The sequence below is a fragment of the Colias eurytheme genome, chromosome 4 (assembly GCF_061535395.1).
Source record: "Colias eurytheme isolate Ceu_HAF_F1 chromosome 4, ilColEury1 Martin Lab GWU primary, whole genome shotgun sequence".
Classification (NCBI taxonomy): Eukaryota; Metazoa; Arthropoda; class Insecta; order Lepidoptera; family Pieridae; genus Colias; species Colias eurytheme.
In genome coordinates, this window is record NC_142983.1 from 4,376,261 (window position 1) to 4,403,009 (window position 26,749).

General features: G+C 33.3%; 1 protein-coding gene across 1 annotated transcript; it reads right to left on the minus strand.

Moving 5' to 3' along the window:
* Nucleotides 1-1,794: 1,794 nt before the first annotated feature.
* LOC149908884 (acyl-CoA Delta-9 desaturase-like) lies at nt 1,795-26,433 on the minus strand. The gene is made up of 8 exons (XM_090120466.1): nt 26,300-26,433; nt 7,389-7,529; nt 6,880-6,992; nt 5,826-5,988; nt 4,958-5,131; nt 3,192-3,377; nt 2,431-2,591; nt 1,795-2,254 (listed from the first exon to the last, which is right to left on the minus strand). Exons 2-8 carry the CDS (start codon nt 7,475-7,477, stop codon nt 2,043-2,045), a joined length of 1,098 nt encoding a protein of 365 aa, XP_089976592.1. The 5' UTR covers nt 7,478-7,529; nt 26,300-26,433; the 3' UTR covers nt 1,795-2,042.
* Between the last annotated feature and the right edge of the window lie 316 nt (nt 26,434-26,749).

Below are 26,749 nucleotides of genomic sequence, written 5' to 3' on the forward strand. Positions count from 1 at the left end.
CATTTGGAATATTTTTTTTAAACTACAGATTTTAAAGTTTAGATTTACAACTTCCAAATTAATATACCTAAGTTTAATCAATAATTGTAATTATTATTCTCAACCCGGTGATTTTAAGTCATGATTCCGCTTTGTCAACTCATACATCGCATTATCTTGTACATAAATAATTGTACTATATATTACACTTTTAACACAACCACAGATAAAACTCAAATATTATATCCTAGGAACCTTATTAATAATTGAACAGTCTCGAAGATAATAGAGTACCTAAGGTTACATTAAAATGATTGGCCTTCCACCTAGATTCGGCAAAATGTAACATTTCAGAACAAAGCCAATATGTCGTGCTGTTGACTTCGACATACGAGGGCAGTCCCAAAAGTAGGCGACCTAACCAAGAAAAAACAAAAAATATGAAATAAATTATATTTATTTCTCTACATAGCTTCCTTGTAGCCCTTTACACTTTTCCCAGCGGTGCTCTATAGCTTCAATGCCGCGTCTGTAGTAGGAACCGTCGAGCTCTTCAAAATAGGCATTAACCGTAGACTCAACATCTTCATTGCTTGCAAATCTTTTCCCACCGAGCCATTTTTTTAAGTTTGGGAACAGAAAATAATCAGATGGGGCCAAATCTGGTGAATAAGGTGCATGAGGTAGCAATTCAAACTTTAATTCTTCGATTTTAGCCATCGCAATGCCGGAGGTGTGGACTGGCGCGTAGTCCCGATGAAACAAAACTTTTTTCTTTGCTAGATGAGGCCGTTTTATCTTTATTTCTTCACTTAGACGCTGCAACAAGTTTGCGTAATACTCGCCGTTGATGGTTTTTCCTCTTGGTAGATAATCTATGAAGATTATCCCACGAGCGTCCCAGAAAACCGATGCCATGACTTTTCCTGCCGATGGAACCGTTTTTGCCTTCTTTGGGGCCGATTCTCCCCTTGCAGTCCATTGCTTTGACTGTTCTTTCGTCTCCGGTGTGAAATAATGAACCCACGTTTCATCCATGGTAATAAATCGACGCAAAAACTCTGCACTATTGCTTCGAAATTTTGCCAAACACTCGACTGAAACATCCTCACGACGCTGTTTTTGCTCTAGTGTGAGTAATCGCGGCACCCACCTTGCGCACAGCTTCCTCATGTCCAAGTTTTCAGTTAAGATACGATGTACTGCACTTTTTGAAATGCCTACCATATCTGCTAGCTCGCGCACTTTTAGTCGACGATCATCCAATACAATTTTGTGGATTTTTTTTACCATTTCTGGCGAAGTCACCTCATTTGGTCGCCCACTGCGAGGTTCATCTTGGCAGTTCGTTCGGCCACGTTTGAACTCGGCCACCCAATATTTTACCGTTGTAAACGAAGGAGAAGACTCCCCCAATGTAGAATCTAGCTCTTCTTTAATGTTAGTTGGGCTAAGGCCTTTCAAATGAAAGTATTGAATGACGTATCGTAGACCAATTTTTTCCATATTAGAAAATTCTCTGACAGCGTTCACTTTCACGACTACAAAACAAATGACAAATGACCTAGCGTGTTCGAATTCCAAATTTAAAATCCGCATTGATCAGACTTTTTAAAAAGAGTATTTAATCGAATAAAACTGCCAGTACGTAAGTCAGGTCGGGTAATTTTGGGACCGCCTACGTAATATCAATACTTAAAATTTAATATTTGAAAAATATTTTTTCTATTTTACCTTATAATATCTATAGTTTGAGCAGTATAGAGTCATTTATATTTTACAGCTAAATGGTTGTTTTAGACACACCCGAATAAATGAAGCAAACAGTTTTATTTAATACAATAACTTCTCACCAAGAGAAATAAAGAAAATTTTCTACACTTCTAAGAATTACTCGCTCCACTAGCTAGCTCTCTTTTTGCTGCTGGCAAAATGTTTAAGTAGATACTTAATAAATAAACTATCGTTGAACAGTTTGTTTCTGACATTTAACAAGATCTAAATTTTATCCTCCAACGACTTGTTAAATAAAAAAATTGACAGGTTATTTAATCTATATAAGTTCAGTCTATTTTATGGGCGATTTCGGCAAGTTTTCGATCTTCTTCCGGCATGTCGGTGTCGTCCCAACCCCAAACGGGATTTTCAGGATGCTGATGATCGTCGTGATCGTGGGAATCGTCTTTCTTATCTAGTGGGTGAGATCCATCACCTGTTCTTTGTACTCTTTTACGAATCATTTCCATGGAAACTGTTTTTAGGTCGTAAGCCAATCCTGCAAAATTGAAATCGTTATTGTCAGATCTTTTACTGATTTTATTTAGTTAAGAAAGTAGATATAATCTGGTTCTAAATTAATATGGTACGATTAATCCTTAACGAACCTTATGTAATACAAATATATTACGCATGCAAATAAAATGAATTAGATATGTAAAAAAAAACAATTACCATATTTCGCTGCAAAATCTATAAGAGCAGTCGACATATTCGTACTGTAATTTCCCAATTCCGCTGCTTTATAGTCCCATGGAAATACGTGGTGGTAGTTATGCCAACCTTCTCCGAATGCTAAGATCGCAACAGTTTTGTTATCCGTGGCGCCTATGTATCTGTAATAGTAAATTTTGCTATGATTACTTTTAAAGGCGTTCGAAAACATTGTCTTGGCTTGTATACAGGGTGTAATCGTTAAGTGTGCACTGTGCACAGGCGATTATCCCGTAACTATTACAGATATCAAAAAACTTTAAACTGATATCGAAAGTACTTAAACTAATGAGTAAAATGGCTATAATAAATTTTTAAAAATAAAACGAGAAATGTTGTTCTGTTTCCAGAATAATTCAATTTCCCTTTCTGAGAAAGCGCTATTTTGGTGAAGCGAACGTTTAATTATAAAAATTCAATTATTACAGGGTAACCATACTTTTAACGAATGTTGTGTAATCAAAACAATAAAAACTGGTCCAATTTGAATGTCACCGAAAATTTAACGAATAGGCATTTAATTAAAAATTCCGGTTAACAGATTGATTCATGGTAAAATGGACAGTCCATACGAAAGAAACAGTTTAGAAACAAACAGTTTTAAACAGAACATATTATAGTGCAATTATAATTGCTAGATTTGCCGTGCGTTCTATAAAACCGGCTGCGATACTGCAATAACTTTCTCCGTAGAGTATTTTATTAAAAAGCGAAAGTCTTACTTATCGTAAGGCCGATTGCCCCAGATATGAGCCGCTGAGTTAACCAGCCAGGTAAAGTGCAGTGAGAATGTGTATCGCAGGATCGACGCGACGTACCACGACGACCAGGGATTCTCGTTCCATAGCAGAACTGGCATCCATGCCGGCAAAATGAAACACAGCACCGGCATCAGCACTAGATATGTTCTGAAATAATAATTACTTAATATAGTTAAAAAAAAAAAACAAAAAAAACGCATTATCTCATGAAATATTACTAAAACCTTGCTAAGTTTTAGGCGATATCGTTTATCGTTTTAAAGAATTCAAATCCTTGATTCGATAAGTATAAAAACTGAAAGTAGGTACCAGCTGACGCCTACGAATTATTCTATAGGTACTTACTAATATTATAAAGATGAAAGGTTTGTATGTATGTATGGTTTTCACTTTTCACGCATAAACGACTGGACCGATTTTGATGAAATTTGGCACAAATAATCTTTAGACCCTGAGAAAGAACTAAGGCTACCTTTTATAGCGAAATATGTACCACGGGCGAAGCCGGGGCGGACCGCTAGTGTTAAATAAATATCCAAATACGATAGGTAATCGAGCTATCGATCGGGGCAATAAATTAAATAAATAAATTGCCTTATACTACATATATAATAAATGAAACCTGTATAATATAAAAGGTACACGTGTGTCGATTTTACTAGAATTTGATTAATCAGTGAAAACAAACATACAGTTAAAACCATTTACAATTTATTTGTACTAAATATACGCTGAACCTTTCATATAAATCTACTTAGTACTTACGACCCTTTTTGGGACGTTTGTCATGAATTTGTATTTTGTATGGTTATGTATTAAAAACTATGCGAAAGAATTTGTCCTTCACCTCATTCTCACATAAATAGTAACTAACAGTTATGTATGTGATTACATAATAATAATCTTGAAGCCGGTCAAAGATCTCTGTATAAAACAGGTTTATTACTGGTGATGCTTAATGAATGACACTTAATTAGAAAAGGAGAACAAGATTATGTATGGGATTAATATCAAATAACAGTATATTGTGTAGAAGTATGTAGTAATTTTTATTGTCTTGCCCCGCGTGGTAAGGTATATTGTAAATCACCTTATACACAATATACTGTTATTTGATATTAACCCAATTCATACAACTTATACAAGGATAACATATTTTATGAGAAACTAGCTTTCCGCCTGCGGCTTCGCCCGCGTTTTCAAAAAAAAACCCGCATAGTTCCCGTTCCCGTGGGATTTCCGGGATAAAACCTAGCCTATGTCACTCAGAAATGATGTAGCTTTCCAACAGTGAAAGAATTTTTCAAATCTGCCAAGTAGTTTCGGAGCCTATTCAATTCATACAAACAAACAAACAAACAAAAAATCAAACCTTTCCTCTTTATAATATTTGTATAGATAAAAAATAGATGACAAAACAGATTCGTTGAAAAACTAAACTAGGTAGATAGGTAAATAAATATAACCTCATTTAAACATAAGTTACATACAAATCTCAATATGTCTGGCTTATACACAATGTCTTTTTTGAGAAATATAAGGTCACTTTGGGAACATTACATATTAATTATTACTAAATATAAATTTCAATAATTCCCGGGATCTTCAGTGATCGATCTCTGTTATAGTTATTCGAAAGTCATGACCTATAAGGATATAGTATTATCTCTAGTCTCTATGTTATAATTTAGCTACGGCTAGAGTGTTATTGGATAAACTTTTCTTACTTTTTTTGGAACATGACGATAGGATCTTTTTCTAGATCTGACATGTCCACTGAAGCTCCTTTTTCGAACACGTCTTTATGTTTTCGCACCATCAGCCAACCGATGTGCGAAAAGAAGAACCCCCTCTTTGCATTATGGGGATCGGCGTCCGTTTCAGTAAATTTATGATGTACCCTGTAAAAATATAAATCAATTTCAATATATATTTATTTACGGACAACTCATCAAACGAATAATAAGTGGCTATGGATCACATTTCAAGAATATCCCAAGCGAAATTGTTTTCGTAAAAGATGTTACTAAGAATTTAATAAGATCGTTATAATAATTACGTAATTTACGTATAATTTTATTGCTAAACTTTCTTTATTTCAATAGAAACAAAACAAAAACATTATACTTTAAGTACATTATTATTTAATGGGATTTTGATGTCTCCGATAAACGTAATGAACTGTATAAATTGTTTACTTCAAAAATAAAAACTTGTCTTTTCTCTCATCAATCATAGCTGACGTCCGCCTGCGAAGATCTTTCATATACTTGAGTAGTTTGTAATTATATCCTACTTCACGTACTTACCGTTCACTTTAACTGCTTGTAACAACATATGTTTGATATACGAAACTTCGTACAAGAAATTACTATTAGATTCAAAGTTCAGAACTTCTTATTGAATATTTTGTAGGCATTAATACTTAAATATAAAAGATACCAACCAACGATAACCAACTTTTATACACCGAATGAACCCTACGATGTATTAAATTTCCTCATCGTATATTTTTCAGGCATTGGGAGAACGATATTTTTATGAATTATTCTAAACCTAATTTAAACTGTATAAACAAATACTTAGTTATATTACCTGTGATCTCGAACCCATTCATATATGTGGTTTTGAAAGGCCATAGTTTGAAGTACAGCTAAAATCAATCTGAGAGGCCATCTTGCTTTATAAGCTCTATGTGCCCAAAGTCTGTGTGCTCCCGCTGTTACTCCCATCGCTGACGTCGACGCGAAAAATGTGGCTGTAATGAGAAATAACTTATATGAAAAAAAAATAAAACAAACTAGGTAGTTAACTGACTAATTGACGCCAACTATCACAGCAAATTCTGGTGGATCTTGGAAATACTAAGTTCTAATGAGTCTCTATAAGTTCAGTAAAGTTCACTAACAAGGATAAGAAGATCCCCAGTACCAATTTTAATATTGAAATAATTTTATTTTGTGGATGCAAAAATACGATTACTTATATTATCATCAATCAAGTACTCGTACAAGATTACTTTTACAATAGGTATGTATTGTTATATATTTGTGCTATGTTTCTGGAAAATAAAATTAGGTCAAACCCAGGTGAAATCAAAGCAACCCAATAGACATGATAATACAGAGAAAATTGATAGAAACCTGAATAATAATTTACAAGTTACACCATTTTACGATGAATAGTTTCGATACCGTGAAACCTATATTGACTTCTACGAAAACTGGGACTAAACATTATATAAGTGCTAGTTTAAATGAAAAAAAAAATCAATTTCTTAGATAAAATGGTCTACGTCCTACCTACATCATAGCGATGTTATTTCACAAAAGGACTCTGTTTATATTCTTCTTTTTAGGGTTCTGAAAAACAAAAAGAAAAAGCGGGACCCTCATAGGATCACTTTGTTGTTTAGGAGGAAGACTATTTTTTTTAGGAACGCGAAGGTATGAAGCTGAAATTTATATCAAATACTCAAGTCTACTGTAGGTATCAAAAAAATCTCAAACTTCTAAGCCAACTGTATAAAAATACTTTTTAATAATATGATATTAAATTGTGATAGACATTCTTTTCTTTCTAGAATATTAACAATATTATATAATTAACAATCAAAATATATATTAACAATATGTGCATAGGTACTTACCAAAAAGGACTGTCCAGAGCTTGGCCCTTCCAGTGAATATGAGGTATAAGCCGTAGAAAGTGGCTACGTGTAAATAAACAAACGCTAATACGTTTCGCCAAACTATTTGCCATCTGAAAAACGGTAATTGAATTTAGCGATCCAATTTATGAGTGGACAAAAAGCTCTTTTATTTTGGACTCAATTGTTATGACACAGTTTGAGTAAATATATTTTAATGCTTGTTCGCATATGTCTATTTTTTTATCTTAACAGCCATTGCTTTAGTTTTTGTACCTTAATAGGTACCAATTACCAAATCGATATAAGTATTAACAGTCAAAATCATTATTTTTTGTTGGGTTTAACAAACACACTAAACTGATTCCACTAAAGACCAACTATGAACTAACAATAAATACAAATTAAATACAAGTAAATACAAATTGAAGTGTTCAAAATGTATACAAATATTGGTTTCTTATTAATGCTAATATATAAATAGTTAGTTCTAGGTTTAAGATACTTACTCATAGTCCCGTCTTTTGTGATGTGATACGTAAGTGGAAGAATCTTGGTCTTCTATGCTCTTCGTATATGTTTGTGGATCGACGGCCATTTTGTAAAATTATACTGAGTGTATATTATTCAGGATCGATGAGAACTACAGTCTGAAAAAATAGAAATGAAAAATTAGTTTTGTCTTTACATTCAACCTTCATAAATATATTTAAAATTATAAAATTAATATCTAGTTAGATATTTGCTCACTACCCGATGCTCGCATATTAGGCCCTTCTCCCATTACTACATTCTAGAATACGATACTCGAGTAGAATACTAGTTAGATATTTTCTCGCTACCCGATGCTCGCATATTATGCGACTGAAAAATGACTAAATTCATCATTACTGTGCCTCGTTTTAGTGGACGGACGTTATAATAATAATTCATTTATTTATTGTAAAAAACAGATACAGAAATAGAGGACGCGAGTGCGAGCCTACATACAAATGTATGTGAAATACTCCGCGGCGACTAGTCTCCGAGACTTTCAGGATATGTACTTGAATCGCCTGTGCGTATCGTAATGGGAGAAGGGCCTTAAGCGACTGAAAAATGACTAAATTCATCATTATTGTGCCTCGTTTTTCTGAACGGACGTTATGTCGAGCGATTCCAGTGACGACGTAAGAGTAGGAAGTACTGGATTCATCCATATATTGAAAGAGACATAAATTGTAGAGTTTGTAGCCGCACGAGAACTAGACCTAAGAGTAGGAAGTATTCATCCATATATTGAAAGAAACATAAATTGTAGAGTTTTTGTAGCCGAACGAGAACTACTACATGATGATAAGAAATTTTTATCTTTCTACCGAAGAGATACGCGCGAGACGCGACGCAAAAGCGACCAACATGGTGAGTCGTGTGATACTAGTCGCGGATGTGAAGGATACCGGTAGCGTAGTGTAAATAAATATCGTCCAACTGATATTCTGTATCTATTTTATATCTAGCCTATTCATTTGCTTCTAGTACTAGATCCCACCGCAGCACCCATCCTCTATTGCGCTGAGAATTTTTAGTCCATTGAAAAGTTACATTTGGGGTTGCATTTTTGAGAGGACGCAATTTTATTTTTTTGATGTGTAGGGCGGGTCAGTGTGAAGCTATCACCAAGTTTGTGGGGTCGCCACCCTTGTCCCACGGCCGCCATCTTGAAAATAGCGGTTGATATGGTTTTTACGATATATCTCTTAAACTATTTATTTGATAAAAAATTTTTTTATGAATATTTGTTGCAAATTAAATTCTCTACAACTTTGGTCCTGCAACTTTTTGTCGTAGAACTATAAATAAAGAAGTTATAAGCGAAAATGTTCAGAAATTAGAGATATTTATATTTTTCAATAAAACTTTTTTTTTATAATTTTACGAAGAAATGATATCAAAACCTTTGAACTTTATTAGTACTTTAATAGCAACCCTTATAAGTTACATGTATATATTAACATGAATGATCAATTAAATTAAGAAAGACTAATCCCAACGTTATACACTTAAGTATCTAAAATTTATCTCTATTTTTTCTTTGTATGTACTAAGGAGTCCTAAAATAAGCACGTTAAGTTAGGAATACGTGGTTTATTAAAAAAAAACATTAATTATAATATAGGATATCATCATGTTTCGAGCAATTGGAGTAGACTCTACTCTTATTATTGTAGAGTTTACTACTATATTGCTCGAAATTGGCTCGAAACACAGTATAGCAATAAAAAAACATTGCAAACAGGAGAATAGATAACGGATCCGTTATATATTGTATATAATTTAATTTATATAATATAAACAATTAAATAAGTTTGAGGTAAACAGCGTATAAAAATATTACATATTTTTATTATCAATTTATACCATCTGTGTCAGCACATTATTATAATGCAAATTGCATTTTCAGCTATGACCTTCATTTTTTCCTACGGTCAGATTTGTGACGTAAATGTATTATTTTAATATTATTAATTGCTACTAAAATTGGTTGTCATTTATATAATACTAGATTACCGCCCGCGGCTTCGCCCGCGTTTTCAAAGGAAAAACCGCATAGTTCCCGTTCCCTTGGAATTTCAGGGATAAAACCTATCCTGTATGTTAATTTAAGTTACCCTCTATATATGTGCTAAATTTATTTGTAATCGGTTCAGTAGAATATGCGTGAAAGAGTAACATACACACACACACATCCTCATAAACTTTCGCATTTATAATATTATAGGATTGAAATTCTATTCATGGATTTGGTATGAATGCAATTTTTATGAAAATAATAACTGTCTATTTATTGATTTTAGGGCCGATTTTTCAATGCTTGGATAAAACTTATTCGTCGAATAATGAATAAAACTACCATTTTAAAAACGTATTCAAATTGCCCGTATTTGACAGTTTACGTGACATTTTAATATTATCGTGTAATACTTTATTGGACGGATAAGTTTTATCCAAGCATTGAAAAATCCGCCCTTATTCGGATAACCGTGTCACCAAGTTGGGCGAAAATGACTCACTGTATAATCTTAAACAAAAACCTGGATCAACGGTCACGTTTCAATAGTACGAAGCGTTTACTGTATATTATAATAACAGTACATTATGTTGAGCTTAAGTTGATTTAATTGACTTGGTGAAAGTTAAAGAAAACTATTAATTGGTGATATGCGCTACTTACTTCGGCCCTATAATTGTTTAACATATTATTACAAATTATAATTAATATTATAAAATTATTATTACAAATTTTGTATTTCAAATAAGTTTAAATTTGCTTATATAAGAATGAACTTGTTATATTTATAGTCGCTATGCTTATTTAAAGATTGTATATTTATAATAATTGACGAGGAAAGTGCATAAAGTCGCGTTTAAATAGCCTTTTCTTAAAGGTTATGTCTGCATCGAGTTATGAAAACGTGATTTTGTATTGCGAAAGACATAAAGAAAGTTTTTTGATACACTACAAGAACGTTTAAACCAAAAGTATTATGCAGAAAATCAATAATTAGCCGAACATAGAGTCTCGGTTTTTGAAGTCGGTAAAAAGTTAAACTTATAATTAAATGTTTTATTATGTAGCCTTATAACATATTAAAATTACACTGCTTATAATAGGTAAATGACACATTAGCTCATTTAGCAGGGAAAACTAGTAGAGTACATAGCTAAACTTTGGGACTGGTAGAGTCCCAAACTTGCACATTTTTGTCATTACAATGTATTGTGGGTACAAATATCATAGCTAAAATGCTTTATTATTACTCACTCGGTACTCTATTAACCTAATGGTATTAGAACTTGGGCGAACTTGGGCTTTTCAAAGCATTGGTAGGTAACTGTTTCAGTTATAAACATGCTTTACCTATCTAACCGAGGGAGCATTCCAGGAAATGCTGTTGATTTTACAGTAATTCTGTTCAAATATTTAACCAATTACTAACCGGCACTTGGCCAGCGTGGTTGATGATTGCCTGAAGGTTTATAGAAAGATTAGATTAGATTAGGCCCGGGGTTTCGTCCGCGTTTTTAAAGGAAAGTCGCTTATGAGATATTAATATTTCTAGTCTACTACGTCTACATCGTCTCTAGACTTTTCTAGACTTCATATTATAAAATCACCCCATTTGATGTGAAAGAAAAACAAACATATTTTCGCAATTCTCGCGCCACAATGTTAGTTACAATACTCCTCCGAAACGGATGGACCGATTCTCATGAAATTTTGTGTGCCTATTGGGTAGATCTGAGAATCGGCCGACATCTATTTTTCATAACCCTAAATTATAACAGTCAGCCAGAACAACGTTTGCCGGGTCAGCTAGTAATATTATAAAGTGTGTTTTTTGCAGTAGGAACGAATAAAGTCTGATGATGATGCAGTTTAGTCAACGTAATTTATGAAAGCATATGACGTTTTCAAACATCTAAAACAAATTCGTACGCGATTAGAGAGAGTGCTCTCATAAATTTCACATAAAATGTTTACTTTGATATGTAACGGTTAAGGGCTTGGTCTAGTAGTGCAAACAAATGCATCCTGTCATCCTATATGTAAATAATACAAATGTACTAAGGGAAAGTTGCTCCACTTAATTTTTAAAAATTAAATCATTCGTATGCATAATTTAATATTTGTAATAAGTACCAAAAATGACAATTTGAAACAATTTTCGTGAAAATTACACCGGGTGATTTTTTTTTTATCAGTACACAAAATTTGCGAATACTTTCTATTGATATCTTCAACTTCATGTTTATATAACTGATCAACTTTTACAAAGAAATTTGGACGAAATATAAAAAAAAATAAGCTTTCCATACAAAATGCAGAACTCTATACATTTTTTTCGACCTAAGTTTCTTAGTGAAAGTTGTTCAGTTTAACTAATAAAACGGATAAACAAATTTTGTATATGTATAATAAAAAAAATGTAATGTTTGTGTTAAATGAAAACAAAAGATATTTATTTCTGACTAGCTTCCGCCCGCGACTCCGTCCGCGCGGATGTCAGTCTTCGCGTCTTCTACAGATTTATTATATTATGTGTAATATATAGATTTATATTGATAAACCTAATAAATCTTTTGCTAGCATTCTGATGCTTTATCGGTTGCACTGGATTTATCTCTTTTTTTTCAATCGCTTGAATGATATAGGATGGGTCCTTGATGGGCATCGAATGCTGAAGTCTCGAATCAATCAATTCTGACAGTAGGCAATTTATGTAAAATCTTGATAATGGTCCATCATTTTATTTTGCCTAAACGTTACATACTTTTTTATATATTCTATTTTTAACGAATGATTCACTCCAGTCCAAACAGCAAATAAGCAGACTTCTGCTTCTGCAACGTTTAGTTGTCCCTGAATTTAGAAAAAATAGTCATGATTCTTATCTATGACAAAAGTGTTATTTTTTGCATTGTATTTCAAATATTTAATTTTTTTTAACCGCATCTTCCGCATTCATGTCTTTTGCCGGAATTAGACATTTAACTTCTACTAGTCCCATTTTCCCTTTTTGATATGGGAGTGTATAAAGTAATTTTTTTAGATATTTCTCGTTATACTTTTAAAAAGTTATTATTGTCATTTTGCTCATTAGGTAAAGTAATTTCGATATCAGTTTTAAGTTTTTTGATACCTGCAATAATAAACGTCATAATCGCCTGCACATACTTATACGCCCTGTATACAATCCACCATCCACATTCATAATGTTTTCCTGTCCTCCTCTCCTTTACGCTGTTCACCGATACATTTGAAATGAGTAAATCTGCTACCACTGAAGGATGTTTCATTGTGATCAGCAAATTTTCACCACTGTTGTCGATTATTTGTTTTTCATTTTTAATCAGCAATTGGGAATCATCAGTTTTGTTTTTTGCAGATTGGTGATGTACCCTAACAATACGTCGAAAAGGGAAAGCATCAACGAATTATCGTTTTCGTCCTCTTTTTTTATTCTTCGCGTCTCTGTTACTTCTGTTTGTTTAGTTCTCAACACCCACTGAATTTTCTATGTTATTGTGATCTTCCATTACATCTGAGTTTTGATGATGTGATGATAATCCATTCGTTTTAATATTGGTACTTAGAGTTGGTAGATTAAACTAGAAATGGCGGACTAAATTTGTCAGCGCGTCTGTAAGATCAGAATATAAAACCAACATCCTGTATTTAAGTTACAAAATTAATAATCAAACAACATGCCGCTACGTTGAAAATGACTAGAAGAAAATATTAAAACACCTCGGATCAATTTTGGAGTAAACAAATCATTTTCCCCGTATGGGGATTTCCCCGGATGAACTTGGGAAGTTCAAGTTCTCAATACAAGTTTATATTATATTTCGTATTTCTCAAACGAAAAATAAACATTTTTGGAACTTCAAAAAAATTATATTATAAGAAAATTTATGAGCTTACTTTAGTTTTAAAGAAATATACATCCCTTTACTGACACCCCGTAAAATAAAGAAATTGTTGCCAATCACCTTTGCAATCTATTTGGTTTCATTAACTTTATGTTCGAAGATAATTTTTTTTCTAGTAGTTACACGCGTATTTTTTTCGTTTATTTTCCATATCGAAATCAAATGTTTTAAAATACGAATATTTGCACAAAACTAAGATAAAAATAATCAATTAACAAAAATATTAAATTTAATGAAGTAGAGCAACTTTCACTTCGGTATGAAGGAAAATCGAGCGTAGAGCACACGTCAGAACTAGGGCATGCACCCGGGTTTACCCGGTTCCGAAAAACCCGGGTAAACCCGGGTTTTTTGATGATCTTGAGAACCGGGTCTGAATAGTATGAAACCCGGTTCTCCCGGTTCCGACCAAAATATTAAAATATAAAGTATTATTTATATTTTACTGCATTATTTTAACAAATTTATTGTATCTGGCAACGCCTCAAGCGTGGCTCTGATTGGGTGTCTAACCTTAGATGCTATAAGTTTCCTACGGTTGTATTACCAAAAAAAATTAGGCTTCGAAAATGACAAAAATTAGGCTACAGAAATATTTTTATTAGATTTCTCGTGAATTTGAAAAGCTGTTAATTTTACTGATTCATATTTAATGATCCAGTCATGTTTTTGTTTTTGCTATCAAGCTGAAATTTATATCGAATACTCAAGTCTTCGGTCCCTTTTATGTGAAAAAGTCGAACTCACAAGCCATCGCATCAAAAGATACAGCCGTAAATGCTGAAAATTGTCGAAAATTTCGACATTCGTATGGGACTCAAAACCTACAGCTGGGTACTTTTCATGTTTTTATGTGATATTATGATAACAAGAGCGCCGAGACAACCGTCAAAACGCTAAGGAATGGAATACGCTATCGATACAAATTGACATAAGCGTATGATGTTTTGCGTAAGGATTCGATCACACTACCAACGACGACGACGACCACGAACAAAATTTTCATCCAGTCGAAATTAAATAAATTGTGCAAAACACAATTAAAAAAATTTTTTCGAGATCAATGGATAAAAAAATAGGTTTTTCGTAGAAACGGTAGCTCCTAGAAAAAAATGTATTTAACCTTTTTTATAGATAATTTTATGATGTACAATTTTGGTTCCAGGTGATTGTATGATAAACTTACCGTCTCGGCGAAAATCGCAAAAAAGACTATTTTTTTATTAATTGACCTCGAATTAATTTTTTTCTGAGTACCGTAATGACGGGAGATTTAAATATTTTATTTTGAATAAATTTTGGCAAGATTTGAATTTTGGTCGTGGTCGTCATCGTCGTTGGTAGTGTGACCGAACCATTACCAAAATATCATGTCAATAATAATTAGCGCAGTGCGCGCACGAGCAACTTTGTCTCCGTAACTATTTTGTCTCCGCAACAATTTTGTCTCTCCCGCCTATGGGCTAGTATGAAAGTGCGCGCACGTAGCGACGCAACTCCCCATACAAATTGATGGGAGAGACAAAATAGTTGCGGAGACAAAGTTGCTCGTGCGCGCCAGCTCTGCAATTTCTATTTCTCGGCGATACTGACGTTTGACTAAGGGCCAAGGTACTTTTATAAGACTGATAAATTAAGAGAAGTATTGAAATTTTGTTTCTTTATTAATTTAATAAAATAAGACACAAGCCGCGTAAAATAAAGGCCTATCAGGTACTTTTACAGTTACTTTTGTTTAATTTCGTATTTTTTCCGAAGTATTATAAAAGAACCGGGTAACCCGGTTCTACCCGGTTCTGAGCTCGATTTGGAACCGGGTTTCAAAAACTTGGAACCGGATCCGGTTCTGCATGCCCTAGTCAGAACGCTCCGGCCCAAGGAGCGCGACTAAAGAAATTCGCTAGGATTTTTCCTAATTATTTTAAATATTTTTTTAATATTTAAGGAATTATCAAAATTCAAAAAAAATTTTTTTTAAAGGATTAATACTCATTGGTCTTCAACCAACTCGAATAAATTAATGGAAAAAATAACTTTTAGCAGTATTTATCAATAGATTTTGTAAGGCAAAAAATGGGAAATTTAATGAATTTATAACGTTCTAATTAAGAAAATCATAAGTTTTTCGGTAATTGTATTCAGCAGTTTTTAATAACGACTATATAAGGATAATAATGCGCTGATCAGATTGTGTAAATTGTAATCGGTTGCAACGTAGTGAGTGCACAAACTTAGCTCGAAATGTCTTTGGGGGAAATAGACTTATCTTGAAGGCCTGATTAAGGTAACATAAAGTAACTTTATAAATGTGAAAAAATTCACGCTCATTGCGTATATAACACTAATTGATAAACAAGAAAAAAAAATTCAGTTTATCATTTCATTAGCCGGGAAAAAATTGTCAAATAACTTGTTGAAAACGCAATTTTGCTAGACTGCAGCCTTAAGGTAGCCGTAGCGGTTATAAAATATTTTGCTAGCCAGTTAATGACACTACGTCAAAAATAGTGAATCAAGGTCAACCTATTTGGCACAAGTGCACAAAAGCGATGTTCTATAGAAAGTACCGTTTGTAGGTACTCTTGCTATAGTACCTCCGCACCGTATTTGTTAACTGGTTACTCAAGACTCTTGAATTAAATGTTTTTAAATAGAAAGGAAAATTAAAATGTTTTTGTTTAGTCAAATGTAAATTATGTGAACTTAAATCTCTTATATGATTAAGATTTCTATGCGATTTTTTTAATAAAAGGATACATAGCAAATTAGCATAGAAATATTAAAAAAGTATGTTAATAAAAAGTAAAAACCATGCTTCCTATTGAGAACAATAAATGTTGCGTAAGATAAAAGTTTATCTATACTATTAAATATTAAAGGAAAACGATATTCTCTCTCTCCTATATTTCACAATAAATTTTATTTTTGTCTCATACACAATGGATGATTTTATTTTTTTCCCATAAAAATACACAATGCATAAAATTCATAGCCATTCATAGGTATGCTAATTACAAACATTGCCAGTGTGCTTACTGTCATCTTGGTAATCGCATATTTACATTGAAACCGAGAATTTTCATACAAAGCAATACCGATTCATGATAATTTATTATTTCGATCGCCACATTATGGTTTTACGAGAGATCATCTATCCACCTATCATGTTATTATGTCGGCCATTTTTTCATTATGGTATGAAATAATTATTTTGAAAGTGAGAGTAACAGATATCACCGTTGTATAATTGGAAACCAAATAATAGGTATTACTATTGCCTAGTAATTATGTGGCTTCAGTCATATTTTCCAAAATAGTCGCATACTCAAGAATTTAGAAACACCACACCTTCGTATCTCAAAGCCTGATGCCATAAATCAGTTCAAAGAAAGTTTATTTTATCTCGTACTCTTTATAGCATTAGTACAATGCAGGCAATACTTCAATTAGCATTAACAATGTTCGATTGTGTCGACAAATACTTTCCACTTGTAGCATGCGCGGAGTCAATATCATCACGATGACAACTTCACTTTTACTTCCTTGAAAGAGAAGTAAATTATGAGAATGAAACCCGTTCTACACTTGACCTCGACTGTAACATCAGTAAGCCTGCGGTCCAATGACACTTTCACCACATCCACTCGCTGTGCAATGATTATCTTGCGCTCTTCGAACCTCGGCATCGGATATAAGATCAAGCGAATACAGAAGGCAATTTTTATTGACCGTAACATACGTTAACAGCAAATATAATATGTGTGAGTCTACAACGCTAGTCGGTCAATTAGCACCTACAAAAATACGGCTTTATAGTCTTTTGCAAATATTTGTAAAGTGGTTTTGCCGTCTTTATTTTTACCGCAACGACAAATTATTTGTATAGTTTTGAATGCTTTTACATTATTCTTTGTTACTTTTTTTGTATTTAATAAAATACAAAATGATATTATTATATTGAATTATTAATTAGTCATTGCGAAGTAGATAATTAAGTATTGATTATACTTTTTTGTCTCCATACTAAAATTGCATTGTACTTTATAATATGTCTTTTATCATACAACACTACTTTTTATCTGAAAAATTTACATTCAAATAATCGCGTATAACGTGTAGGTAACGTATGTAGACCGTTTGATAGCTAAAAACAATGGACTATAATTTATAACTTTGTACTTATGTTACATATACGCACAAAAAATGTATGTTACATGTGTTGTTAAAATGTAGATAACTATATATATGTACATAATAATAATGTGATATTACACGCGCCAATTCATTCAACGATGACCCATTTTACCTGACATCTTGTTCCTGCTTCTCATTCACGAAATATTATATAAAACTTCGAAGGTATCATCAAATTATGTTATGTGTGATTCGAGGAATAATAACTACTATTGAATCCATACTCGCTGCCGCTTATATTTTGAGCAAAATGTCGATTTCATGAACATCGCAGATGTCACGTCTACGCCCAACGCGAATGCAATATGAATGCAATCTATAATATCTACTATCTTTTAAATTAATTATCTAGGTAAAAGCTATATAAGTAATTTAGCAACTTATAAAGGTTAGAAGTTGTAGCATCTTTGAAAGGAACCAATTTCCATAATTATCTATTCTGTAGAAATTCACAAAAACTATTACCTACTTGCAAGTATCATTAACTGAACGAGCAAAGTTTAGTTCATTAGCGTTTACCCAGTACTTCGATAACCTACGTAAATATTTCGTATGTGGGGTTTCTTTTCTATGTGATTTTTTTGTTAATTTCGATTTTTTCAGAAGGACCGTTAAATACGAAAGGGTAAAATATCCTTTTCTAATTCTGGAAACGTTAGTTACGGTTATAGGTATATTTTAATTAATTGAAGTATGTAATTGGGATAAGCAATTGATTAATTGATGAATTTAATTACAAGTGACAACAGTTTTTTATTGTTTAAGTAAGTATTTCAATGAAAATAAAATTTAATAAATAAGTAGGTACAGTTAAGTATATTAAAAGAGAAAACGTGCCTAGGACCTCTTAGCCTTGACCAAGATATTGCTGAAATGTAAAATACTGCCGAAAGCGCGGAAGCGCGAAAAGCGCACGCTTTTCTTGACTCGCACTACGCACAATGACTTCTCCCAAAACTAATAAATATATCTGCATATTTTCCAACAAAAAATTAAAGTTGCCATTGTATGTACATACTTTGCGAATAATTTTGTTATTAGGTAGTTACTTTTCAATGCACCGGACGAGGAAGTTATAAAATAAAGTAAAAATAATCTCAATCAGAAAACACAATGTAAATACAACTCGTATTATTATGTTTGTTAGAAAAAAAGCGTATCAAGTGTTAATTAAAAATATTTCAATAAATCGTAAAATGTTCACATTGAATGATTAGTTATTTTTGTTTCAAAAATTATACGAATGTTTTATTGCGTTCTCGTCCTAGAAACGTTAGTCGTAAAATTTATTCTCCCAACACAAAGAGGACGAACTCAACTATTTAGCAACATTTACCTAACTACATGTGCTAAGAAAGACCTAGAATAATAGCTTATTCATATATTTTCAATAACTACTTACTTACTTACTTAACTAGCTCTGCGACCCAAACAGAGTCTTGGCTTCCGACACGAGTTTACGCCACTTTCCTCGATCGCGCGCAGTTTCTTGCCAATTGACGGCCTCCAAGTTTCGTAAATCGGCTACTGTTGCGTCGCTCCATCGATATCTGGGACGGCCAACGGGGCGTCGGCCAGTTGGAATGCCCAGATATGCCTTTTTCACGGCCCGATCATCCCCCATTCTTAAAACGTGACCGAGCCATCGGAGGCGTTGCGCCTTTGTCTGGCCAATGATGTTGGGCTCGGCCACGAGGTGTTGAATTTCCGCGTTCCTACGAATTCTGAAGCTACCATCTGGCTCTTTAACGGGACCTAGGATTTTGCGTAGAATCTTTCGTTCGGCCACGAGTAGCTTATTTTCTTCCTTTAGCGTCAGCGTCCACGTCTCACAACCGTACATAAGAATAGGCCTAATTACTGTTGAGTAAATTCTTAGTTTGGTCTTCCTGCTCAGGAGCTTTGACACTAACACTTTGTGTAGGGCTGCGCTGCAACGTAGAGCACTCTGGATGCGGATATCTATTTCCTCCTGCCTCGTATTCGTGTCTGTGACAGTAGATCCTAAGTATTTAAACTTTGCAACACCCTTATAAACTACCTGTCCAACATGAAGATCCTCCCTCACTAGACGTGTATTCTTGTATCGTTTCATATGGAGATATTCAGTTTTTTCATGGCTGATGTTAAGTCCCACTGTTTGAGCTGCTTCTTCCAGAGCCGCTGCAGCCAACGCCAGCTCAGCTTTACTTTCTCCCAAAAGGGCCAGATCGTCCGCATACCCTATCACCCGGTGCCTCCCATTTAGTTGCAGTCCAAAGTCGACAATAAAAACTCTTCTGAGGACATATTCTAGCACTAAATTAAAAAGCATTGGGGACAGCGCATCACCCTGTTTCAGTCCTGTTTTGACTACAAACTCCTCCGTTAGATCGTTACCCACCTTTACCCTCATTTTGCAATCCTTAGTGGCCACCTGAATCATATCTACCAGTTTTTTGGGGACGTCAAAGTTTCTAAGGATGTTGTATAAGGCTTCTCTGTCGATGCTATCGTAGGCTTTTTTGAAGTCCACGAACAGCGCATGAATCCCTTGGGCGTATTCCCACCGCTTTTCCATCAATTGTTTGAGAAGGAAAAGCTGGTCAATAGTGCTGCGGTTGCGCCGAAACCCACATTGATAATCGCCCACGATTTTTTCTGCATACGGTTCCAGTCTTTTCTGCAGCACGTACGAGAGAACTTTATACGCAGTTGGGAGCAGAGCTATTCCGCGATAATTCGTGCACCTCTTTTTGCAGCCTTTCTTGTGGATTGGACAGATAATAGCCATATTCCATTCTTGTGGTTGCTTTTCCGAGTCCCAGATCTTACGTAAAACTTCATATAGTCTTGACTGTAATGTCCCGCCTCCGTATTTCCAGATCTCTGAGGGCAATCCGTCGATTCCCGGAGCTTTGTTGTTTCTAAGCCTCATTATAGCTTGCTGAACCTCTTTGAACGACAGTGGCTCAATGTTTACTACATTATCTTGTTTCGACTGCGGTATAGGTACGTTGAGTTGGGTACAGTTCAATAGTTGTTGAAAATAATTATGCCACGAGACTTTAATGTCCGTTTTGTTTGTTATCAGGTTGCCATCCTCATCTTCTAGCATTTGGGTCACAGGTTGGTAGCCTTTCTTATATGATTTTAATTCTTGGTAGAACTGCCTAGATTCACTTGCTCTTATAAGTGTTTCCATCGTTTTGACTAAATTATCTAAATGTTGTCTTTTCGCTTTTCTGATTATTTGTTTGGCTTCTTTCTGTAACTCCATATACCTATTGTTGAATTTTGTGCTCTGTTCCGCTAATACTTTAAATTTTTTCTTTTCCTCGATGATATTGTCACATTCGCTGTTCCACCATTTTCTCTTTTTCCTTTTCTTTTTCTTGCCCAGTATACTTATAGCAACTTCTTTCACTGTGTTCCTAACATTTTCCCAAGCCTTATCTACGTCTTCGTCAACTGTCAAATTTTGAAATCTATTATTTAATTCTATATTAAATTTTTCTCTAATTAATTCGTCTTGTAAGATATCCACGTCAATTATTTCTGTATTAATTCCAGCTTCCTTTCCAGATTTTTTAATTTTGCTCTTAATTTTTATTCCAAGCATGTAGTGGTCGCTATCACAGTCGGCTCCTCGATACGATCTTACGTCCTGAATAGTATTTTTATGTCTATCATCTATAAGAACGTGATCAATTTGATTGACAGTTTTCCCATCTGGAGACTTCCACGTACCTTTATAAATCTCTTTATGCGGAAACATAGTGCTCTTAACTACCATACCTTTACTCGAGGCAAAGCTTATTAACCTCACACCGTTGTCATTTGAGGTATTGTGTTTACTATGCTTACCAATTGTTGGTATAAAGATATCCTCTCGGCCTATTTTGGCGTTAAAGTCTCCAACTACTATTTTTGCATCGTAGCCTGGGAGTTGTTCATAGACTGTTTCAAGGTGATCGTAGAATTTATCTTTGGTGTCTTCATCAGCATCTTCGGTTGGTGCATAAGCGTTTACTATAGAGATGTTAAAAAATTTTCCTCTAACGCGAATCATGCACAACCTGTCTGATATTGCTTCAAACCGTATCACGTTCTCTAATAGGTTGGTGGGGACTAAAAAGCCAGTGCCATATGTGTGACGCCCAGCGTTGCTACCGCTATAGAACAAAACAGAGCCCTTGTCCACATTACATTCCCCTTTTCCTGGCCACCTTACTTCTTGTAGGGCTGCTATGCCCACACCATATTTTAGTATGTCCCTATTTACTTGGTACAGGGCGCCTGGTCGGTAGAGTGAACGTACATTCCATGAGGCTAATCGGAAGTCCATAATTCTTTGCCGCAGTTCGTTTGTTTTGGGATCTGATCGGTACTGTACTCTTGTCGGTTTCGTAACTTAGTGATTTTTACGCAGGCGGGTAGTTAACCCGCCGCACAACCCCCTATGTGCTGGAGGACCACACCCTACTTTGGTCAGCGAGTCCAAAGGACTTGACCGGTCGTCTTAGCAACGCTAAGCTGACCGACCACCCCCCCATCCGCCACCCGGGGGACGCTCCTCTACGCCGTGAGGGCCAGCGCGAGGATTTTCAATAACTAGTCATAATAATATTTTTATCAAGTTCTAAGTACTTATGAATAATAAAAATTAATCACAATGCATCAAGAAAATATACGAGAGTTAAGAATCCCATTAAAGTAGTATAATAATTAAGAGACCTTTTTTGAACTTTATAAAATTTAAAGAGAAAGCATGCTTCGTTATTATTTTTAATACCTTTATTATTCCTAATAATTATACGTATGAAAATGTATACAAATAAGTTTAATTGGTGCAAGAAAATTCCCTAATTAGGCTTCTTCAAAATAAAAACGCCGTTAAAGTATATACAGTTAAAAATGATTAGCCTACTTTAGTCTTTATACTATTCCATAGTAAAATATCTGTTCGAATCATCAAATGAAAACCTCAAACCACGACCCTGTAACCGTTACACAAAACTCATAAAGTTATAGGCTTTTGTACTGTAGGTACTGTAGGTACATCATTGGAAGAGGTGGACAATATTAATACTTTGTTGGCTATGTTTTAGCTCCATATCAATGAACAAAAGAGATTATAATGAAAAATATAGTACAGAATGAAACACGTAGTTCAATTTAGTGAACATGTGTAAATGGGATACACGCTTTATAGAATAATTCGAATATATACACATATGGTAATACTTTTTGATTCTTTACTCTCTACTTTACCTATGTATCGATATAGTCTTTATAATTAAAATTAAATGCATATATTTTCAGGCTGGCTAATTAATAACAGCAATTATAGATATATCTATACCTACTGATGCGTCTCATCTATTAATTAAAATAATAATTATCATAGTATTGTCATAATAATATGATTATGCTCTTAGTATAAAAATACATAATATTTCTATAAGAGAAATGACTTTCCCATTTCATCGATAAAAATATCCTTATCATATCATTATCAATTATCATTCATAAAAACATACATGAAAATCGTACCTAGTATATTTTACAGATTTTACGCGTAGGTATACAGACACTTAATAGTACCATGTAAAATATTTTCATCTATGATAACATTGTATTCTTATCGTATGTAAATATCTGACCAAGGTTATTAGTAATCGCTTAAAACCTATATACCTACCTATTTGTTTTTGTGTGGAAATCGTGAAGCTCCAAGCAATAAGCAAAATTATATAATTAATTGTATTGAATCGAAATTACTTTCATTATAATTAATACGTATATGGAAGACGTAATAAATAAATATTACAGGACATTTTTCACACACGGCACGATCTGATCCCATACTAAGCTTTTCGCTTGTGTATGGTCAAATACTGGAAAACTATCAAGAAGAAGGCAAATAGAGCAATTTAAGTAAGTATTTCTTAAATTTAATTTATCCAGAATTTATCACTTAACGAAAGAAAACAAAACATTCGCACGAATACTGCTTGAGGTAAAAAAGGAGAGATGAATTCTAAACCTAAACCTTATAGTCTCGGACAAATAATTTGTTAAAATATGAGTATTCGTATTGCATTTACATCTCGTCTACGCATAGATAATTGGTTAACTTAAATATGTTGAAATGGTTAGTTGACAATGAGACAAATGTTAATGAGTTAAAACAAACATAATATTATGTAGAAAGCTAATTAAATTCAAACTTATCTGTCACACGTGAAATGGGAAGATTTAAAAGTAGCGTGACAACTATACCCTAATATTAGCTTTAAAATGCAGTAAGATAAAAAACTAGCTTTTTGTTTAGAAATGTTGTTCTAATTTAAACCCGTTTGTTTTGGTTGGAAATGCATAATAATGTTTGTAAATGAATAATTTATGGTAATCATTACTGCATACACCTGAATTTCACATACGCATCCATGCGTTAAAAGAAAAAATAAATAGTGGACATTATATTTAACCTTAGTTTGATAATCTAGCAAAGAGCTTTGACCAAATTATCAAAAACTTCAACATATGTATTTATATATAAGTTTAATCAAGGTAAATACGGATAAAGTTCAGTATTATAAGTCAAATTAGTAGATATGTAAGTTTCAAATAGGTATCCTAACAATCAAAGTATGAACAGCACTACGTGATCGCTGTCACATTGCCTGCACTTTCAAAGCTGAGTATGTTTTGAAACATTTAATCAAATCTTATGTCAAAAACACAGATTTATTATGCTAAATGTCACATTAAACTCCATAAAATGACAACACACGTTAATACATTTTAAATTAAGAACATGAAGAACAGAACATCCTAATTATAAATTATAATCACCTTAAGTATCATCTAAAATAAAAGATAATGTATTATAATGAACAAGTAAAAAAACAGTGTTAATTTGAAGTCTGGTTAATAAAGACAAGTAACTTGCAAATGAAGTGCATATACATTATACAAATCATTCAAACATAAAATATGTGAATAGATTACCATACGCTTACAAAATTTCACTTGTAACAATTGAGTATTGTAGAGATCTCTAACATGTATCCATAGAAAATATTAACAGATAAACCTACTATGACCTTGTTTGTAAAGTTTAACTTCGCTTTCATTCGTAGAATAGTGTCTATATCTATTCTGTATTGTATCTATACGCTTAGTAATGTACAAAAGGAAAAAGGGAAACGCCCTTTGCATGTATGTACCTACTAGGTAATTCTTTTGAGCACGCGCCACTTTTAACATCTTTATTTAGTCACTGTGGTTTTAGTTCATCCTTGATCCTACATAAAATTTACAAGTGAATATCTTCATCATCTACATAGTATAAAACAAAGTCGCTTATCTGTCCCTATGTTCATACCTATGCTTAAATCTTTAAAACTACGCAACGAATTTTGATACGGTTTTATTAATTGATAGAGACAAAGCTTTTAGACAAAGCGGGTGAAGCCGCGAGCGAAAGCATACTTACGCAATTGCTTTTTCACGAACCTAAGAATTCTTATAATATAATGAACACGAGTATTTACTAGGTCATTGGTAACAGCGTGGTTATAAGGTGAAAGGTCACAGTCAATGCTCTGATAACGTCAATTAGAAATTGATCAGTTGATTGCAGGTAGAATAAATGAAATTCTTATGAAATTATAGAGGAAAACAAACAGCAGTATTAGACTCCTCTCTAATAGACTCAGAATAATTTTATTCATCGGTTATTAAATAAAGCCTATATAAATTATAGACGTCGATTACTGATTTTTTGTAAAATATATAATGGTTAAAAATACAAATGAATGGATATGATTTATTTAAGAGATTTATGATTGTGAAAAGTAGGTAGGTATTTATTTACATACTTAGGTAAACTTTGTGAATTAATTGTACAATTTAGTGTTTAAATTTTATTTTAAAATACATATTGGTTATACATTATATGATTACTTAATGCAAAAAAAATCGATTTGTAGGTAAGTGGTTAGGTATTTTCAAAGGTATTTATTTTTTATAAGTGGTATATTTTCAAAAAATGACAATGATCACGACAGCAAAATGACCCATTTTACCTTCATATATCTACCTACTGATCTGAACCTGAAGCGCGAGCGATTTCCTAAAATTTTAATGCTTTACCTAATTTTAGTATCGGATTAACTCAATTCTAAGCATTAATAGAACCAATTAATAACTGTTTTGTTACTATATTTAGTCACGTATACAATAATAAACCTTAAGGAAATATCTTCTTAGATCTTTGATCATAATTCATCAAAAGATTGAGTACAAAACAATTATCAGTGGTGGATTTTATTTGTTTTCCTTCATCAATAATTTTGAAGGAAACTCTACAGTAAATTTCCTTTTAATGAATTAATAATACTGAATTAATATTACTTCAACTGTTTAATGTTTTGATTTTATCCTGTGATAAAATTATTTCATTAGAATCTTTCTATTTATAGAATTATATAATTATGATTAAGTTAAATGCTCTATATTTCCATAATTAGGTACACTTATTCTTCCCCTCATAAAAAGTATGAATATTTTTTAAGGATACTAGGCGATACTAGGCACAACAACAACAACAAACTAACTTTACTAACCAAACTTAGTTTGACTACTAGGTAAGTAAATAAAATACAATTTATTTTTTATAATAAATGAAACTTGTAATATTAAAATGTACATATTTATTATTTACAATTAAACTCACTTTCTATAAAAAAGTTTGACTTACGTTGCGAGACGAACGCCCGGCGGTCGGCACTTTCTTCGCGATACAAATCAACTTCCATTCACAGTAATAACATGCACTATAAACAATTTAATATAATACAGCATCCGACACAGGCCCTCTCGCAAACAGCAAAATGAAGCTTTGACGAGCGCGCGGATCGAGGCTCTCTTATAGCTTCGGTTCGTGTAACACTTTCCCCACCTCATCTCTTTAGCCTATAATTTCACTTTATGTTTTCGAAAAATTGTTTATGACTTTATAATCAAATAATGCCTACATGCACTTGACACTAAATCCGAAAACCTCGTATAGGCCCGTCTCGCCTTAGTAAGTTTCGGAAAATTTTATCAAGATAATTATTTTCACTACACAAACTAATAAACAAAGTTTTAGATCTACAAAAGTTATTTATAAACTGTGGGTAATATGAGCAATATAATTGGACTGATT